This window comes from Hippoglossus hippoglossus, chromosome 7 (genome assembly GCF_009819705.1).
Source record: "Hippoglossus hippoglossus isolate fHipHip1 chromosome 7, fHipHip1.pri, whole genome shotgun sequence".
Taxonomy (NCBI): Eukaryota; Metazoa; Chordata; class Actinopteri; order Pleuronectiformes; family Pleuronectidae; genus Hippoglossus; species Hippoglossus hippoglossus.
Window position 1 is genome coordinate 7,271,909 of NC_047157.1, and position 18,915 is coordinate 7,290,823.

General features: G+C 40.6%; 1 protein-coding gene across 2 annotated transcripts in view; it reads right to left on the reverse strand.

Moving 5' to 3' along the window:
- Window positions 1–14,795, reverse strand: part of ptpn11b (protein tyrosine phosphatase non-receptor type 11b) — a 36,660-nt gene extending 21,865 nt beyond the window's left edge. For both annotated transcript variants that reach the window (XM_034591749.1, XM_034591748.1), the window contains exons 1-2: window positions 14,661–14,795; window positions 210–332 (exon numbers count right to left, since the gene is read on the reverse strand). In XM_034591749.1, coding sequence (XP_034447640.1) covers window positions 210–332; window positions 14,661–14,674 — 137 coding nt within the window. In that variant the 5' untranslated portion in view covers window positions 14,675–14,795. The remainder of the gene's footprint in view (window positions 1–209; window positions 333–14,660) is intronic.
- Window positions 14,796–18,915: the final 4,120 nt, after the last annotated feature.

Here is an 18,915-nt window from a genome sequence, read left to right on the forward strand (position 1 = left end):
GCTCATTTCAGCTCTGAAAAAAAACTGATTAAGCCATGGTCACATAATTACTAAAAAGGTCCTGAATGTTTGACCTTTGCACTATTGAGCTTTGTTTGTGTGTAATCATATATCCAGACATTCAGATATAGACTAAAGCGCAGTGGACTGGATCACTCACAACGTGTCTAAAATGTAAATGTCGATGTCTGGAAAACTGTCTGACTTACCTGACAGAGAGGGTAAAATCCCCTGGATTGCTCTTGCTGGGCCGGGCCAAGAAACTGCCGTGGACTCCCCGGGTCAACAGGAGCTGCTCTGCCTCAATTCCGGTAATGTTGGGGTGGAACCACCTGAAAATGAGGGGACAAAAGAGTTGTTTTGACCACGTATGCATGTTGGAAGAATGTACTGTATGCTATCTGTGCCCCATCACACACCAGTGTCCATGCCTACGGAGACAAAACAGGCACCAGCACAATCGATCACCTGAGTTTAAAACAGTATATTCATTATTTGTTAAATTTACCAATCTAGTATTTAGCAATTAAGTATGTGAAGGTAGTGAATTTCAGTCCGTTTTACCTTCCGTGTATTTTAGCTTTCACTGCTCAGCTGCTGGACGTGAACATGAAATGTTTTGGTGCACAGATGATGAGAGCATCCTCATTCATCGAGCGGCTGTTCAATTTAAATGCTTTTAGGTTAAGCTAGTGAATTGTTCACAGCAGCCAGTGAGTCTTAATGGAGATGTGATTAAGGGAGCAGACGTTTAATGTTCATAAGGCACAAACTTGGGTAGTAGTTGTACATACATTCTTTTCCAACGTAGTCAGGAAGATATTCATTAAATGTCAAGTCTATCCATACACTTAGTTTTCAAGTGAATGGGTCTATGTCTCTTCTTTTAATAAAATTAATTGATAATAGATTTTGCTTGGAAATATTAATCCTAATCCTTCTCTTTTTAACACAATTATGAGCATTTCTAATAGTGGTATCATAGCATCATTTACCCTGAATTTATCCAGTAAACTCAATGTATCAACCTAAAATTAATTGTACTTCAGATCCTATCAGTTACCTGCTTTTTATGGTGTCACATGATTCATGTTTATTGATGCTTTAAAGTTACATTACGTCAATAAACAATAATATAGCAACATAAACTATGTAGAACTGTAGCAGTCTGACATTATTTCAAAGGGAGTTGTATAAAAAACGACCACTTATAAATCTAGGGCAAAACTGTAAGCAACTGTAACTGCAAATGTTTTACTATAATATCTGAAGTCATGATCATGGTAGTGGGTTAGGACATAGAATAGCTATATTTCTTTTAATTCAAATATAAAGTAACATGTTTTTCTTCATGAATCAGTAAATACGTGCAAACCTTATGTCGTGTCCATGTTTGAAAGGGAAGAACACAAAGTTTATAGTACAGCAAAGCCAAAGCTAATAATTACACGTTACTTCCTCTGTTGCAAAACACTGTGGCAAATATTTAGCCAGCGCACTTCTCAGGTAGGTTGACTGTTTATCTGCGTTGTGCACCCTCACTGAGTGTGTTTGACACTGCGACCTACACAGACCAGAGCATAGACATTATTCATTCTGCAGAAATAGTCGCAAGACATAAAGTGAGTACATCTACACAGTGGCATGAATAACAACTCTTTAATGTGTGATGGACTATATTAGTCTTAAACGAGGCAGTGGGTCGGTAGAGCAGAAATGTTGCAGTGAATGGCTGTAAGTCAGCTGTGTGGAGATTACACATAAACAGTGTATGATCTGTTGTCGATCAGTGGCGACAAAATATGTGCAATGGTTCAGGGACATGGGAGTGTGCATTTGGGGTCGGGGGGGGGGGGGGGGGGGGGGGCCAGGTGGGAGTAGGCTCAATGTAATCACTTTGGTAAACGTGTTGGAAAAAGTGAACGGGCCGCTTTTTCCTTCATGTGCGTATTTTGAAAAGATGCAGATTATTACTTTTAGGAAAAAGTTAGTAGCAAGATTATTCAAATACCAGAAGAATCTTTAGTTGCAGCCATTGTTAATGTCTATGATTCAACAAGAATGGAAGATATTTCCGACACTGACAGTCATAATGACTCGTGGAAATGATGCGTTTCCCATCCCAAATTGTAGCCATTCACAACAACCCCCGGCACATTACACAGGACTTATTATTGATTAATATATCCCAGTGTAGTGCAGGCAGCAGGCAACAGAAGAGCGCCTTTATGTAGCTCGTGCTGAGAAGATAGTATCTGAGGCTTTAACAGTGGGCGAGCATTTAGCCGTTTCTGTTTTTGCACACTGTACGACACAAACCCAGAAGTAAGACTCATGTGTCAGCTCAGCAGATCTTGTGTCACCTCAGAGCCTCAAACACACACCAGAATAATGTTGTGGTCCCTTCACGGTACAAAGGTCTGAAGCTCTGCTCGTTATGTGACAAAATGCTTTCTATCAATTTCTTCTATAAACATTATTGTGATCACTGTGTAATGAGAATATTTAGGCCTGACATTCAGCCGCTGGAGTTTCTCTTTGACAGAATTAATTAACAATTCAGAACAAATGAACTGCGAGTGACATTTATTATAACCAAATGGAAAAAAAGGCTCAGAAATGCTTTTTGGGAGTTAAATCTAAACTTCAGATGTAGGGTTGTGGAGATGAAGCAGCTGTAACCATGTTGCATTGGACACACAAACAAAGTGACACTGCTTGTCAATCACGAAGCAGCCTGACCTGTTTTTACAATGACCAGGTGGAAATATGAGAATAGTGGATGAAGAGACAGGTGAATTAATGATGCTAAATGTGTGATGGGATTTGTACAAGAGGGAGTTCAGACCAAGACAGGGCACAACATATCTCTGTTGTTTGTCATTGAGGATATTAAATTATTGAAGGTTTAACACTAGAGTAGTAAACATCAACTTAAAAAAAATAATAAAATCTGGTTGATCTACCCTGATGGAAAGGATATGAAGTATAGAGATGTGATATAAATGCCTATATCAATCGACAGGACAGGACCAGATCGTAAAACACGAGCCGTTTTCAGACATGAACCCTGGAGAACTGGCTCCCAGCTTTCTCCACAGTTTGCCTTTCATGTACATGAACAATACAGCAGAACATTCTCTGGTCAAGTGCATGACATGTATGGCACAGACGATTTTTCATCTTGAGAAATTTGTATTATTATTATTATTTTTTATTATCTGTCACGTTATAAAAACGTCATCAACACCCCCACGCTCCCAATGGGTGAATCCTCCGGAGGATCTCTTAAGCCATTTTCAGAAATGACATGCGGGTAAAGTTCGGAGAATTGGATACAGAGTTTACTGCAGTTTGCCTTTCACACATGCACAATGCAGCAGGAGCTTCTTTGCACAGACGCGTTCACAACAGCATCAAATCCTCCACATGATTCAGGTAAGAAGTGGGCAGCCGGGTGCAGCCGGTAGAGGCAGGAAGTGACGTATTAATTCCGCTGTGTAGATCACGTGACTTTCTTTACAACACACATTACCGCTGTCGGCTCTCATCGCCATAAACTCTCTTGACATCTTCATCGATGTCTTCTATGTGTGTGTCACCGCTTTTTCAACGGGAGATATTTGTTTTCTTTTTGTTATCAATTTTGTGTCTGTTGCACGTTAGAAGCATCACAAACCCCCGCATCGCCGGATCCCCTGCTGTGTTCTCCTGGATTTCTAATTTATACTAGGAGGCGAGGCAGTTTGCAGATAATCCGGAGCCTCTCACACGGACTCTAGAAAAAATACATAGGATCTGCAGAGTTCAGTGCATGTCTGTCATCTGACCCCAGACAATACTGACCTGCTGCACCATCTCTCATTGCACAAGCAGAGGAAGGATATTATAGGAGGAATTTCACAAAAAATGAATTGTAAGTGATCACTGGGGGATTAGTCACAAATATATCTAAAATGAGAGAATGATCTAAACAGGGCATAAGACATTACTGGAATCTCTGAAAAACTAAGGGGGAGGTTTGGTGGTTAGCTTGACCCATTTGGTGACAAACAGGAAATGATTCGAAGGCACTGAAAGAGTGATAAATGTATTATCCACAATACTCAAAGTAAATCCCATTGTTGTCTACATTTCCATTACATAATAAGGGCAAGTTCCGAGTCAGTCTGATTAATTTAGGAAAAGTCTTCTTAGCTGTGGACCACAACGCTAACGGCATCACTGTTTCTGTGCTTTGTTACTTACCAACTGGTAATCTGTGTATTCAATCTAACCAGACTATGTAAACCAATTCATGCTACTTGACTGTTTGCGGTAGTCAAAGTAACAGGCAGAATTTATTTGATAGTTGTTGTTATCAATTTGGAATTTCCATTTTTTATTTGACTTTATGTTTCCACTTGTCACAACTGTCTGTACAATAAAACCCAACCTGGCCAACGTATTTAGGTTACAGTAGTACTAGGGAGCCATTGACAGGTCATGGTGTCATCTGGTGGACAGATTACTTGTGGTATTGTGTTTAATCCTACACAGATTCATACAGAAAAATAATAACAGAGGGGCAAAATGCCTTATGTCACTAATCCATATCTAATCCCTCATCACAGTGCTGCTGTCGCTCGTAAAATAATCAAAACAATGGAGACGAGATGGAACCAGACACAAACATCGGACTGCTGCTTTAAACACAAAATAGAAGCAACTTCTCTACACGGCAACTTGTCAGATTAACGGGTAGCTGAGGGCAGGGAGATACCTTCTCCAGAGTGTCTTGGCATGCAAGTCAACAACATTCTTTATAACTAGATTGTACTCTTTGCTTCTTCGTAACTAATTCTCCTGACAAACCCACCTTTAAGTGGAAGAAGGGGTTGAATTTATACATGCACACTTCTGCACATCCTCATAGTTTCTCAAGTACACTTGTTCTCCTACAGCACTAGAGTCTGTGTATTTAATTAATTCAACAAGGAATCAAAGCTGTTATTTGTGGAGAGAGGGGTTCAAAGTGTTTTGAGGTTTGTCTAACAGCAAAAACTTGAATTAAGATGAATGGGATTGCTTCTACCCTACCTCACCATTCTGGTCGAAGCCTGACAGCCCCTTGCTTCAGCAGCATCAGATTTTAGTAATCCAGCACTGGGCACTGTTACACAAGGGAGGATGAGAAGGAACGAGGGAGATATAGGGACAAAAGGGTGAGGGAGGGGGCTGGGGGTGCTTGTAAAAGAGTTACTGGGTTAGATAGAGTAAGACTGAGACAGTGAGAGAAATGACAGAGAAGTGTGTGTGTGTTTGTGTGTTGTGGGGGGTGCTTTGCAAAGAGTGTTAGAGAGCGAGTGAGTGTGGGGCGGGATGGAAAGCAAGCCCAGGGGGCGGAGGCCTTTTAATCTGGGATTTGGACGAGCGTGAGCAGGCCTGATACCAGCACTCATCAGTGCTATCAGGCGTCCCCCCCCACATTCCCTTCTTTCCAACTTCAGATGCATGTGACAGGCACTGGTTGACTGGTCCACCACCCTTTGCTCACCTCAGTCAGCCTCACCCTCTCTCCTACATACCCTTAGAGGTCAGGGGCTGTCAAAAGGCTGCTCTGTAATGCCAACTCTGTGATCCTAACGCCAACAGAGCTTTTTCTGGCCGTAACACAGCCCAGGCCAAGCCAGAAGATCTGGGTGCCAGGTCTCTGGGAGCCACAAGGCCCTTGCTATCTTGTTGGAGGCTAAAAGCAACAGCTGTGTTGCCCGTGCCTAGAGATTACACCTAATCATGCAAGGCGTAGTTACATCGGATCATAGTTAGCCCTTGCAATCCAGCCAATTCAGCAGTACGCCATTAGGCTATTAATTTTGCAAGGGTGGGTTACAGATATTTGTAGATGAGGTAGAAAAATAAATGCAGAGGACAAAATCCCAAGAATGTGGTCACCTCAAAATGAACTACAATGACCCCTTGGATTATACCACTATTACAAAGGGCACATACTGTAGTGATTCCTTCCACTTTTCAGATATATAAATACAATTCCACTACTGGAAATGGCGATGCTAGCGGACGTGGCCTCGGGCAAGAGTGTGTGCGGTGCTCCAGAAGTTTTTTTTGGTCTCAAACACTTCACCCACCCCTCCATCGGCATAGTGTTGAGAAGAGAATGAGTGAATTTTCATTTTTCAGTGAACTATCCCTTTAACTACATTTGAAGTCCAAAGATGTCAGTGACTCTGTGCATCTAAAATGCTCATTGAATGAATAAATTGTCATTACAGTGTATATCAAACATCCAGTAGTTTAGCTTGGTATCAGTAATATATCGGTTGCTAATTTTAAACACAGCAGGAGGTTTTCTGCACAGACGCGTTCACGACAGCAACAAATTCTCCACATTATTCAGGCGAGAGGTGGAGCAGTTGGGTGCATCAGGCAGAGGCAGGAAGAGGTGTCAGCTCTTATCACCACAAACTCTCTTGACATCTTCATCGTCGTCTTCGTGAATGACACAGCGCTTTCACAGAGAAAAAGCTGTGTTTCCTAACTTCTCAAGTTTGGGTGCTCAAAAACTCCAGAGTAATATGGATGGCAGGCATAAACGGAGCAACAGTGATAAACTAAAACATAGTATTGTGGTTGTAACCTAAGAGAAAGTCTTCGGTTCAATAAAGTCATTAGGGTTTATCCCCTGGGGACCTTAAATGCCTTCCATCTGACAGTTGTTGAGATATAGTAGTCTGGGTGGTGAACCCAAAAAGGAGAAAAACAATGAACAGACCAACACTTCCATTGCAAGAGTTATGCCTCTAGCGTAGCTAAAAATATTATGGACATTAACTATATAATGTTGTAAACCAAGTGTACAACCCAAGAGGCCTTAAGCTGTGTTTGTACCAACAACAAACCGGAATGTTTTTTGCTCTGAAGCCACTTGACAAAACTGTGCATGGATATAAACGTGCCAGACCTGCTTCTCCCAAGTCCTTTTGGGATTGAGTATTGTCACAGGAAAAGGCAAGTGCTTAACAGACATAAATGTTGCATCATGAAGCTCCCTATGAAGCTTGCAGGGAGAACAAGGCAGCAAGTGTTTTTTCTCCCAATTCTTTTACTTCAATGGTGAAAGAGGAAGCTGGAATATGGGTGAACTGATGTTCTGACTCTGCTAAAAAAGAAAAGAAAACAGACTTTTCTGATGTTTTCTTTTCTGGCTTATGACAGGAACAATGCATTGGTTTCCTATTTTTTCACAGGAGTCATAAAATAATTAACCTTGTAAACATTCTGAAATCAGACGAAATTCTGGAAATGAATAGCTTTGGCTTTGAACATTTGGCTTAAATGCAACACTGGGACAATATAAGATTTCTGGGTATATCTCCCCAAACTATGTGGGGCCACCAAGATTCAAAGTTTTTTAACTTTAACTTTATGTTGTATTAATTCACATGTTTATAAAAAAGATCCATGCACTGCTTCACCTCTGAGAGCTGCGGTTCTTTTACATTTTAATGAAATACTTACAGTACTATTTTGATGCACTGCTTTAATGTTTGCCTCTGATTCAATCACTCCTTTTCCCACAGGGTAAATTAAACAAGGCATTTTCTTTTTAATTACAAAACTGCGTTTCTGTAAATGTCACTTATGCAATCCTGGCTGCAAGGCTCTTTGTAGGTTTTCTGGGAAGCCTTTTTGCGATTTGCAGTGAAGCTATTATTTGGTGATTTGGCTGCCTTCGTTGTCTACGGTCAGGACAAAATGTATTTGCCGTCTCTCTTTCTGTGTGTGTTGCTCTGTTTAATAATTAACTTTTAGGTCATCACTCACCAGGAAAACCCTGTATAGACAGAACAGTAGCATACAGAGTCTTAAGCTGCTTATTTGCTTACAAATGTTCATGCTCCAAATTAACTAGCAGTGGTAATATGTGGATGTAATTTCCATAACTCTATATCTGGGAACAATGTAAAAATACCAATTGTTTTTTTTCCGGAGGCAGACAGTGCTGATTTAATAACATTAACGTAATCTGCCATGCATTGATTATCCTATTACAAAGCTAACATGGCAGTAGGGTGTCAATTTAAACACATTGTAAAGCATACAATCAACTCAGAGGAGTAAACCTCTTTCAGATCTCTGGCCTCTATTAACCAATCACCATACACTATGTTACAAAATCTTCTCTAAACTCCCCAAATCTCTGGATATTTAAACCTACCAGGCTTGTTTTTACATAAAGCAGTGTAAAAAATATCTATAACATGAAGTTCAAGTTTTGTACCTTTTACTGGACCTACTTCATAATAACTGATACTCAGAATTTATAATGTTTCTTTAGTCCAAAATACATACATTTCTGGATTACCAAAAAGTCTATCTTTACACTTTTACAATTAGTCTGCACAGATCCTGCAGTATCAAACTCAAGAGATTATTTTTGTCCTAGACGTTATTTGTAGCCTTTAAATTCTACTGAAAAGATGTATCTGTGTAGTACAGTCCAATTTTAGTCATTGTCAATTTCAAGAGGTCTTTCGAACAGAGTGAACAGCATGGCCTCTCTATACAACCCTATCCGTAATCTCTCTCCCTCACCTCCTCATATCATGACCACAGGAGCAAGAGTGACTCAGGGCTTTCCAAGAATAGGATTCCCCTTTGAAAACCACCAGGTGCCCCATTTCCTTGCATCTGGCCTTGGGCAGCGAGAGAGAGGGGGAGATGGAGGGGGAGACAAGACAAAAGAAAAGGAGATTTCAAATAGAATGGTTTTATGGGATGAGGCATCCGCAGGGAAGTGAAAATTTAGTGTTGGAGAGTGCAGGACAGCTGGGAGCGGCAGGTTAGGCCCCAGGCTGGTTGAGGGGAAATGGGCCCAGTGTGGATCCAGCCACCACTCTATCCTCTTACATAATGTCTCAAGTTCAATATAGCTAAAGTGGGCTATTTAAAGCACCCCTGTCTAGGCCCACTGACAAAAAGGTGATATACTTAGTAGCCGCAGCGCAGCATGAAAGCCTCTGCTAGGGATATATTGGTCACAGGCAAGCCCTGGGGTGTGGGTTTTGGTAATGTTGCAGCTATTTTTAGCCCAGCTGATGATTCGGGGTATTTACATGGGGCACAAACCTCGCACACACCCTATCGCTGAATATCTTACTTCTCTGTGCAGTCCAAACAGTCAATGTAGTAGAATTAGCTAAATTACTTTTTGACTAGGCATGTGCATGCAGTTCGTTCTCAACACTTGCACATACAGTATGTAGAGGCTGAATGCTAGCGGTGATATGACGAATTAGGCTAGATAGACATTTCTTTCAAGAAACAACTAGTATCCAGAGTTTCCTGCTTTTTGTATTTTCATGGAGTAAACAGGACTAATCAAACACAGAGTAAAAGGGGTTTCCAGGCATCAGTGGTTAATAAGTAACTCCTGTTTTTTGGGGGGGTTTTTTTCATGGACACATCCAACCTTTTATTAGTAGACATCGGGAAACGCTATGGGAAACTGAAACTAGTACATACTCACTAGACGTCTTGCTAGGAGTGGCAAACCCAGATTCACCAAAAAACTGTGCATACACATAATTACTTAATAAGTATTCATCACTTTCACCATTTTGAAAAGCACAAAGAAATGCATTTTCTAAAGTGCTGGTCTTTGCACTTTTGTCTGATATCTGTGCGAAAACATGGGGAAATATGCGTATGCATAAGATTAAAATAATGAAATAATCCCTGTCTCAATTTGGATTGAATGCTTTACGGGGGGAAAATACAGTATGTTTAACATAAAAGTTATATTTTTGTGAAAAGTGTGGAATGGTCTTATGCCGTTTTCCCCCTTAGCATGCAAAACAATAAGGGACAGCACATTATAGATGTGGTTTAGTTAAGCATTGTGTTCACAGGAAAATGTTACTGATCATAATCAAAATCTATGGTGATGTCTGGATTTTCCATATCTCATCTGCAATGCAGAACTAAGGGCAGTGTTTCCCCTTATATGCAGGCGTTACCCACACTAATGAAAGAAGAAGAACAGAAAGAGCTCCATACCAACTCTTTAGAGATTATGTATATCACAATTATTTCAAACTTTTACCTTGTTTATGATTATTGAACGATTATTTTATGCGGCCCCCTCACACCCCAGCCCACCCCTGCTGTGTGCACATAAAATGTTGTCCCTTTTTTCAGTAAATTGCCCAGCCCTACATCCAGGTCAATTAAGGAGATAGCCTTGTCATTACATTACACAGGTAAATTAATACTGATGATGCAACAGTCTGGTGAAGCAAGTTAATTCTGGGAAGGAAAGTTAAGAAAGAAAATTTGGAACAAAGAAGAAAGGATATAAAAGTTTCCCTAAATCTTGAGATATCAGATGTCAGAGAGACAGACATTTCCCCTTCTCACGACTGTGCACAAATGAGTTGCGTGTACTTAGGCCTCAAGAGTCTTCCTGGTGCCAGCAAATACATAGATACCTTCCAGCACGTGCACAAAATAAACATTTTCACAGATGCTTCACCTCTGCTGCTACAACTGCATCCTAAGGGAAACGCTGAAGGGCATGTTAGTTTGAATGTAGTTTATGACCTACATATAGAAAGTAACAGAAAATGAATGCTTTTCACCATTTTAGGTCATCAGAAAATTAAGATAATTGGATTTGGCGGCCAGTTGAAATTATAAGCTAAAATAAAATTGCTAAATGTATTATTATAAACTTATTGATGTGATAATTTGGCATTAGTTTATATATATGACATGAGTGCAGGACAGCTCTTTTCCTAAGGAAAAATAGAAATTAGTAGGACTATTTGATTTGTATTGTGTGATGATGGGAAAAAAAGCCTATTGTTCCATATCTAATGTTTATTTTTTTAGTGTCACAAAATGTGCAACACAAACAATGAATGTAACGCATCATTCCAAACCAGAGAGACTCCAGCCAGCCAAGACAAAACAAGGAGCTCATACCTAAAGGAGAGAAATACTTCTGACACATGCTTTGGGTTTGAAAAGTCTGACACAGACCAGAAAACGGACCAGAAAACTCTATAATCTAATATATGTTAGTACCTTTTATTTGTCAAGTATCAATTGGTAATTATGGTAATTTATTCATTGAATCTACAGACAATGTGCATTGTTCATATGGGTCCTTGGTCATATCAAACATCCCTAATTATTGGTTGCAATACTTATACATTTGAACCACTGAAAGAGATGACACACAAGCATTTGAAATATGAATTTCTGAAAGTATCACCTTCTGTGACAAACTTTTTAATATGAGCATTGACCTCTCACCAAAGAGAGGTCATTAGTTCACTTTATATACCAGCCTTACTTATTTCACCAGTCAAAGAAAGTGAGAGAACGGCACTTCTTACTGAATCCAGTGAGCGTGACTTTAATACTCAAAGTCATTTATCTATAAAGAGGATCCAGAGGCAACAGCAGGTGTTTCAGCGTTAACCCCCCGACAGCTAAGCTTGGATTTACATGGCTCAGTCTGAGAGGAATGTTGTTCTGATACGTCAAACATCAAATATTCTACATACGCCTGGTAAACCGTGTCTTGTTGCCCTTTATAAGCACCTTGCCATTAAATGTTTAAGCATACAAGCCTAACTTGTATGATCATAACTATGATCATAGACATGTGAAGATGAACATTGTAATGCTTTGTCACAACTGCTTTCAGTTTGAATAAAATGCGAACCGTGTATCTGAAGAAAACCAACCGTTGGTTCAGGGCACTCCTGGAAATGTTGCCGGTGTTATCTTATTCCTCCACATGGGCTGTTGTTTTCCTGTCGGCTTATCGACAAAACTGACTCACTGTTCTCAGCTGGTCAGAATGAGTTTCAGTGACAGACGAGTTCTGCTCCATAAACAAAGAGGAGCAGAGGTGGTTTCCAATAGTGGAAACTTTGTCATCAAGAAAAAACTGGCCAAGTAAAAATGGAACAGCAGCGTTACGTGATTCTGCGTCATAACGTCTTACTCTGGGCCAGCAGTTACACTGAACACATTACAATGCTTTATCATTGTTGGCATGGTACTGTTACAATAACGTAGAGTGTGAATATTTCTTTTATGACTAAACTGCCACAAATGTTCACTACCAGAAACAATAACAACTTAGGTGGAAATTCCCGCCCCACTTAACAGTATGATGAATTAAATTCCTTCCTGAAATGGGGATCTGAAATGACACAATCAAGAGCAGAGCAGGTCCGTCAGATCGAGATGACACGCACAGGAGTATTGTTCCCCTGTGGTATTTCAGCCCAGGAAGTAGAGAACAAGCCACAGAGCAACAGCAGTGTGTGCTCTGGCCGGCGACACACCATGGAAATTGGCTGGCAAGAAAACAGCTTTTAACTTTGTCTCAGTGTTTCCGCTATCTCTGATCTCATCCTGCTGGTGGCTTTGGCCCCTGGGGCAACTCTAGTGATATAGTGAGGAATTGTGGCAAAAACAGTTCTCGCTTTAAATACTGTTTATCCACTATTCTTATCCATTGTGTAACATTTTATTCACCGTGAGATTTTAAACAAGAGGGGAACACCTTTACAATCTACCGTGTACTGTTTGCATCTTTTACCCAAGAGCAATTTATTCCAGTCATCTGAAACACACAAAGTGTTTTAAAGTGAAAATAAGAGTGAAATTCTAAGTTTAAGGAAATAACCCCAGAGTTCTAGTCAACATGGGCGATGGGGACTTTTGCAGAAATGAGAAACCCACTTACGGTCAGCACACACAGAATTTGATAAAGCTTTTCATCTGTGTCTTCACGTACACACAAATAAAGGGAAACGTCAAGTTGAGAGGAATTAGTGACACACGGTATCACTTTAAAATATTTACTATGAAATGTTTTTTTCTTGAATGCCACAGCCAGACTGGCCGCTTTACTGTTTCCGATCTCCCTTTGAAGTAACGTGCATTAAGCCATACCAGCTCGATTCTATTATGAACAATGCTCTTTTGCTCAAAAACTCGGCCAGAATTCAGCAGTCTTTGTTCTGTCAGAGTGGAAATAACGGCCTTTGTGTATTGTGGAGCTGGACTCAAATCAGCACGGTGGCCTTTTAACCTCCACGTCATTATTTCACCACTGCTTCACCTGGCAAAGGCACACCACGACACAACAGTCATATGTCAAACATCATCCGACACAACAACACGTCTGCTACCTTTTCCACCCTTATAGTGGCAGACTACTTGTATCAACTGTAAACTCTCTAAATTGCTAACATTGCATTTTTCTTGAGTCCAAAGCAGCCGTGATGAACAGGGGACAAGCTGAGTTCACATTTCAGAGGTCACCTTCCACAGAAATCTGTGGCATCAATGTTAAGCAGGCCACTGTCCCTGGTTTGTTTAAGGTGAACGGGCCTTTTCTGCCAGGACTTCCACTCTTTGGATCAATCTCCCTGAGGAGGTCCGTCTGGCAAACGTCTTACTCTCTTTTAAATCTCTCTTAAAGGAACATTTGATAGATAGTTCTGATCTTTCTGTCTATTTTAATCATTTTATGATGTTGTATTTGACCTTGTTTTTACTCGTTTCTCATCTATAACATTTTTTAAATTTCTGTGTCTGTGCTGTTGCTATTGCTGTGTGCTCTTCAAATTGCTTTTGATTGTTTCTTATTGTTTGCTTTTTAACTGATTCCAATTGTTTGCTTTTTAACTGATTCCAATTGTTTGCCTTCAATTTTTCATCATGAACTTGTAAAGCGCCTTGTAACAGTTTTTCAAAGACGTTTTACAGAATAAGTATTATTACTATAATTACTTGTATCAATATTCCTAAAGGTGCTACGACTGTTTTACTAAACAATAGTATGAATTGGTCATTTTAAATAGTTAATAGCGTGCACAGTTACTGTTTTCAAGTTGCAGTTACATACGCACTTACATGAGTGGATACCTGACACTAATGTGGCTGTGATGTTTCTATGAAAACTTTCATTTTTGGAGTTTCGCTGAAGTGTCCGATTTTTTTAGTTTTTGTTTTGTGTTTAAAACAATGTGTGGGACTCAGATTCACAGGAAGCTATAAACCAGTTTCCTGCACTGAACACACACACACACACACACACACACACACACACACACACACACACACACACTGGGGGGACAGACACAGAAATAGCCCATAGCACCAGACTGACTGGAGAAGTAGACTTTACACCACAAAGCCTGTGTGCTGTGTGGATATAAGTACATTCATATTAAAAGACTTAGCTGCAGCTCAGACACTCACACACTCACACACACACACACACACACACACACACACAGTGTAAATGCCCTATAACACTTTCACCGTTACCTCTCAGAGCAGCAGCTAAATTACACTCAACTCAAAGCTCGTCGCCCCTTGTGTTACTTTAAGTGCGTTATATAAGAACTAATGCTCCCTCACACGCAACAACACGGACACACAAAGACTCGACAATACGAGGAGACAAGTGTGTGAGTTCACTGTGTCGCTGGGACGGTGGAGAGAAAAAAAAGGAAAAGAAAAGTTGAGGCGCCGCTGCTCAGACTGTGAGTGAGTGTTAAATGTTCCGGCGCCATGACACACGGGTTTCGAACCCTCACACACACAGAGACGCAGCTCCACTGTACCTGCGAGATGTCATAGCAGTCTCTGGAGCTGTCAAGTGTCCTCACGCGGTGCTGCTGCCTCTGCTGAGCCGCTCACCAGACTGAGGCACACGGTGTCAGCGCCTGCTCGACCTGCGGGCGCCGCTGCTCGCAGGCACACACACTGCTTCCGGTTAGCGCCTTCAAAACAAAGGCCCTGTCCGGGGGCTTCAAAGAGGAACAGGTGAGTTTTCATGTTTGGAGCTTTATGGTTTTTTTTTTCTCCAATACGTTTTAATGAGAAATGCATGTGCTGAAGAATGACTTAATGTGAATAAAAACATTGAAATAGAAATATGTTTTATTGTCTTCGTTTGTGTCCTTGCTCACATGTGCAAACGAGTTATAAAAGGTAAATTAAAATAATATGTGTAATAAATATGTGCAATAAATAATACAGTAAATAACCTTTCAGCCAAATACCCTTCAACAACTGAAATCTAAAAAAAACTTTTGATACTGTGTTTTTATGTTTTATTTTTTTATTTGTGTATTACAAGTGCTCTGACCGATACTTTATTCTGTATTATTCATTTCCCCCTGGTATTTTATTCTTTTTCTTTATTCTGTTACATAACCCCCCCCCCCCCCCCCATTTGCAATACAATACAATGTAATACAAAGTTTAAGCTAAACATAAAATACATAAATCATTTATTTAAATTAAAAACAACAACAACAAACAAAACAAAACAAAAACCTTTCTTTTTACACAATAACAAGGTCAGTGGTAAACCAAAGGAACAGGTACAATTATATTTTAAATTATTATTATCAGTGTATATCAGTAATAGATGTTCATTTGTGATTTAGTTTTGTTCTTTTTCGATCAATCATCAATCAATCAATCAAGCGTTATATTTCTGTTTAATCTATTTTATTTAGATAATATTGATGATCTAAGTTAGGCTACACACACACCACACACACACACACACACACACACACACACACACACACACACACACACACACACACACAAGCACACATGTAGAGCAAGGGCTAGCACTGAGATCAAAAATAAATAGAAAAATTAAAAACATTCATTAAAAAAAGTGAACTGAGGAAACGCTATATCACCAATTGTCAGGACCTGTCCTGATGCCCTAAGGCATCTGGACCCGATCGCGCCCCACCTCCCATCAGAAAGGCCTTCCCAGCCCCAGCCATCCAAATAACCTCTGTGGGTCTTTTACCTGTGTAACTGCCCACCCTCAGCTGGAACCAGAGAGGACCCTCGGACAAGAGGCGAAACATCCCCAAGAAACACAAGCAAGCCCAGCCGCCCATGCACACCTGCACAATTGAAGATACCAACAGGGAAATACGAGAGGCAGAATTTTAAAAACAATAAAACTCAAATAACCCTAACCCAACCCCTAACCCGAACCCTAATGTGACAATTTTACTCTTATGTGTTGCACTCCACGTTTCCCTTCCTGTCCTGTTCTGTCTAACTCCAGCTAACTTGGTGCAGCCTGGAGAACATTAGAAGTTCTAAGTGACATATTCAGGTTAATATCAGCGGCCTCATGACCTGCAGGGTCCCTGAAACATGTGCATAAATAGATCATTACGTCCTCACTTCTGATTGGCTGACTAAGGTTTGAAACAGAAAATAGGAGCTCACACAAACAGTGTGTGACAATATTGTCAGCGATCATACGGTCTATGTTAATCTATTAGTAACTTTTTTTATAGAGCACTTTTCAGCACAAATTACAAAGTACTGCACAACAAGAGAACAAATGATTTAAATACAAAGTGCTGCACACCAGAGAAAAAAGGTTAAAATACAGAATTAATCAAATAAATAATAATGGTAACATGATAATAGAGATAAAAGAACAATAATAACCTGGCACCCGGAGTAAATTCAGGAATGTGCTTTTTTGAAAAACATATTTTTTTCGGCGAGACTTATAAGTAGACACCTTTTCATTTCTTCCTGTAATTGACTTACATATCAACTGTTAACTCCCCCCCCAAAAAAAACAGACGGCAAAGCTTCAACCAAACAACATATATCATAAAACTAGAATGGCACTTGGTAGAGCCCATAACCCAACGGTCCACTTAAAAATCAAGGTTGGATCTCAATATTATTTATTTATTTTTTATAAAAGAATACAAAGCTTAAGTGAAGAAAACTGATGACGGTGGTTCGAATATGACGCTGCGATTATGAACTTGCAGTGTTTTGCTCAGTGAGCATAAGCCCTGATATTGTGGTGTGGGACATTACGCAGGTCTCTACCTCATCATCTGTTCTGTCATAGAGTCATGATGGGACAACCTCCCAGCTCAGGAGGATGACGGTGGCGGCGGCGGCGGGGGAAGAGGGGTAAAAGTGAGGCAGAGCAGCGCTGACGTCACTTGCCTGTGGTTATCAGTGGAGGTTAATCTACTGGGGGATGGATGGGCTTATGCAATTGTCTGTAAACCCACAGGCCTCATGTCTATGGATTTGCTTTTCCACTGTTTGACCTAGTGTGCTGCTGGAGCCTACAGACAAACACTGAAATCATGCAGTGGGAATTTCTCCTCTCCGCGGAATCTCTCTGCGCCAAATGCAATGTGCGTCAAACAGGATAGATGGGTTTGAACACAGGGTTTATTGTTTGGGTCTGGTGAGCAGTTCGAATCATCCTGCTGCAGAACGGGAGGAAATTACTCTCTGATCGAGGACTTTGGGGAAATTGGTGAAGAGGGAGAGAATTAGCAAAATATTGGAATGAACCTCGTGCGTACTTAGTGTTAAATAGTACATGTGATTGAAATAGATTGGTTGACTTGAAAACAAAGCCATTCATTGGGTGGCTTGGCCCTTTGTATGTTATGTGGTGGTTTAAAGGATGATGGGAAACCGTTTTTGTGCTGCACCTATACGTGCACTTTTCAGGAGGTTAAAGGGGGAATATCGGCACATCAAGCTGTGTGTTACTGAGTGTGTGTGAGAGAGAGAGAGAGAGTGTGTGTTTTTCCATTAGGAAAGAGAAATCCTCTCGGCCCAAGTCATTGTAATTGTGCCCATTAGGGATGGTCCTTTGACTAAAATGGAAAAGATAATCTGCTTTAATTAAGGTGAAGTATTGATGTGGCCATAGGCTCTATAGGACTGTGAGGGAGAGCTGCTTTCACCCTGGCAACCAGTTCTTTACCAATTTAAGCGCATATCAATTTGAAATTTGTTGTATCCCAACAATAATGACTCAAAATACCGTAGACTTGATGCATTACACAAGTCAAGTAAATTGTCCTAAGTAAGAGTGTCCTGGTAAATGTTCACGCCATTCAGAAACAAAGAGAAAACAGTGGATGCCTGAATTGAAATTCCAACAGAACAGCTGGATTTGCCTGTGATGCAGAAATTATATCACTTGTAATGAAACTGCTGAAACATGAAAAACCACGGGTACGGAGCAAAACTAACTATTATCCCAAACTGTAGAATTGGTAAAGTCAGGGACGAAAGGGATCCTGGACTTGCAACATTCGCTTTTTATCACGACGCAGACTTACATCCTGTTGAGTCTGACAGCGATAAATAGACTCCAGAGCACAAAGCCTAGTTTCCCACCCAGGGGAATGGAAACCAGGATGTTCCATCTACCCTGAGGTGGCTGCTTCTATGGGCTCGTGGCCTTTGACCCCCTTTGCCATGAGACTTGCAGATCTGCCTGTACAAAGAGAGAAAAAATCCTAACGGGGAACAAAGGGGACTTATACTGGGAGTGATGCAGCTGGACAGCTGGAGGAGCCTTGATAGACAGAAAGATATTTTATTACCGCTTGGACTTTAAAAAAAGCTGAGAGAGGAACTTTGTTTCACAGAAGGGACTGAAGTGTGATTATGCATTAGGGCTTTTATGTAAGGGGAGCAACTGCGGTTTCTAAGGTTTTGAGAAGACATTTCTTAGAAGATCATTCAGTGGTTTTCCAAGAACAGAATCTACCATCACCGATGATGTCATGTTCTTGCCCAAGACTCTCGGGCCTACGTTTGGCTCAGGATGGAAGATTTCATGATATTTCTTCCAGAGAAGGCCTGAATTTGTTGCATAATTCAAAGAAATTCCCTTCAACCATTGAAAAGACTGCATTCCCAGAAGTGTGATAAACACACACACTCACACACACACACACATCTTTAAATGTTCTGGATGACTCAGAGCTCTTGCGTCTGCAGCCTCTCTCACAGGCAGGCAGTTGCTCAACACATGAATCAAAGTGGGCT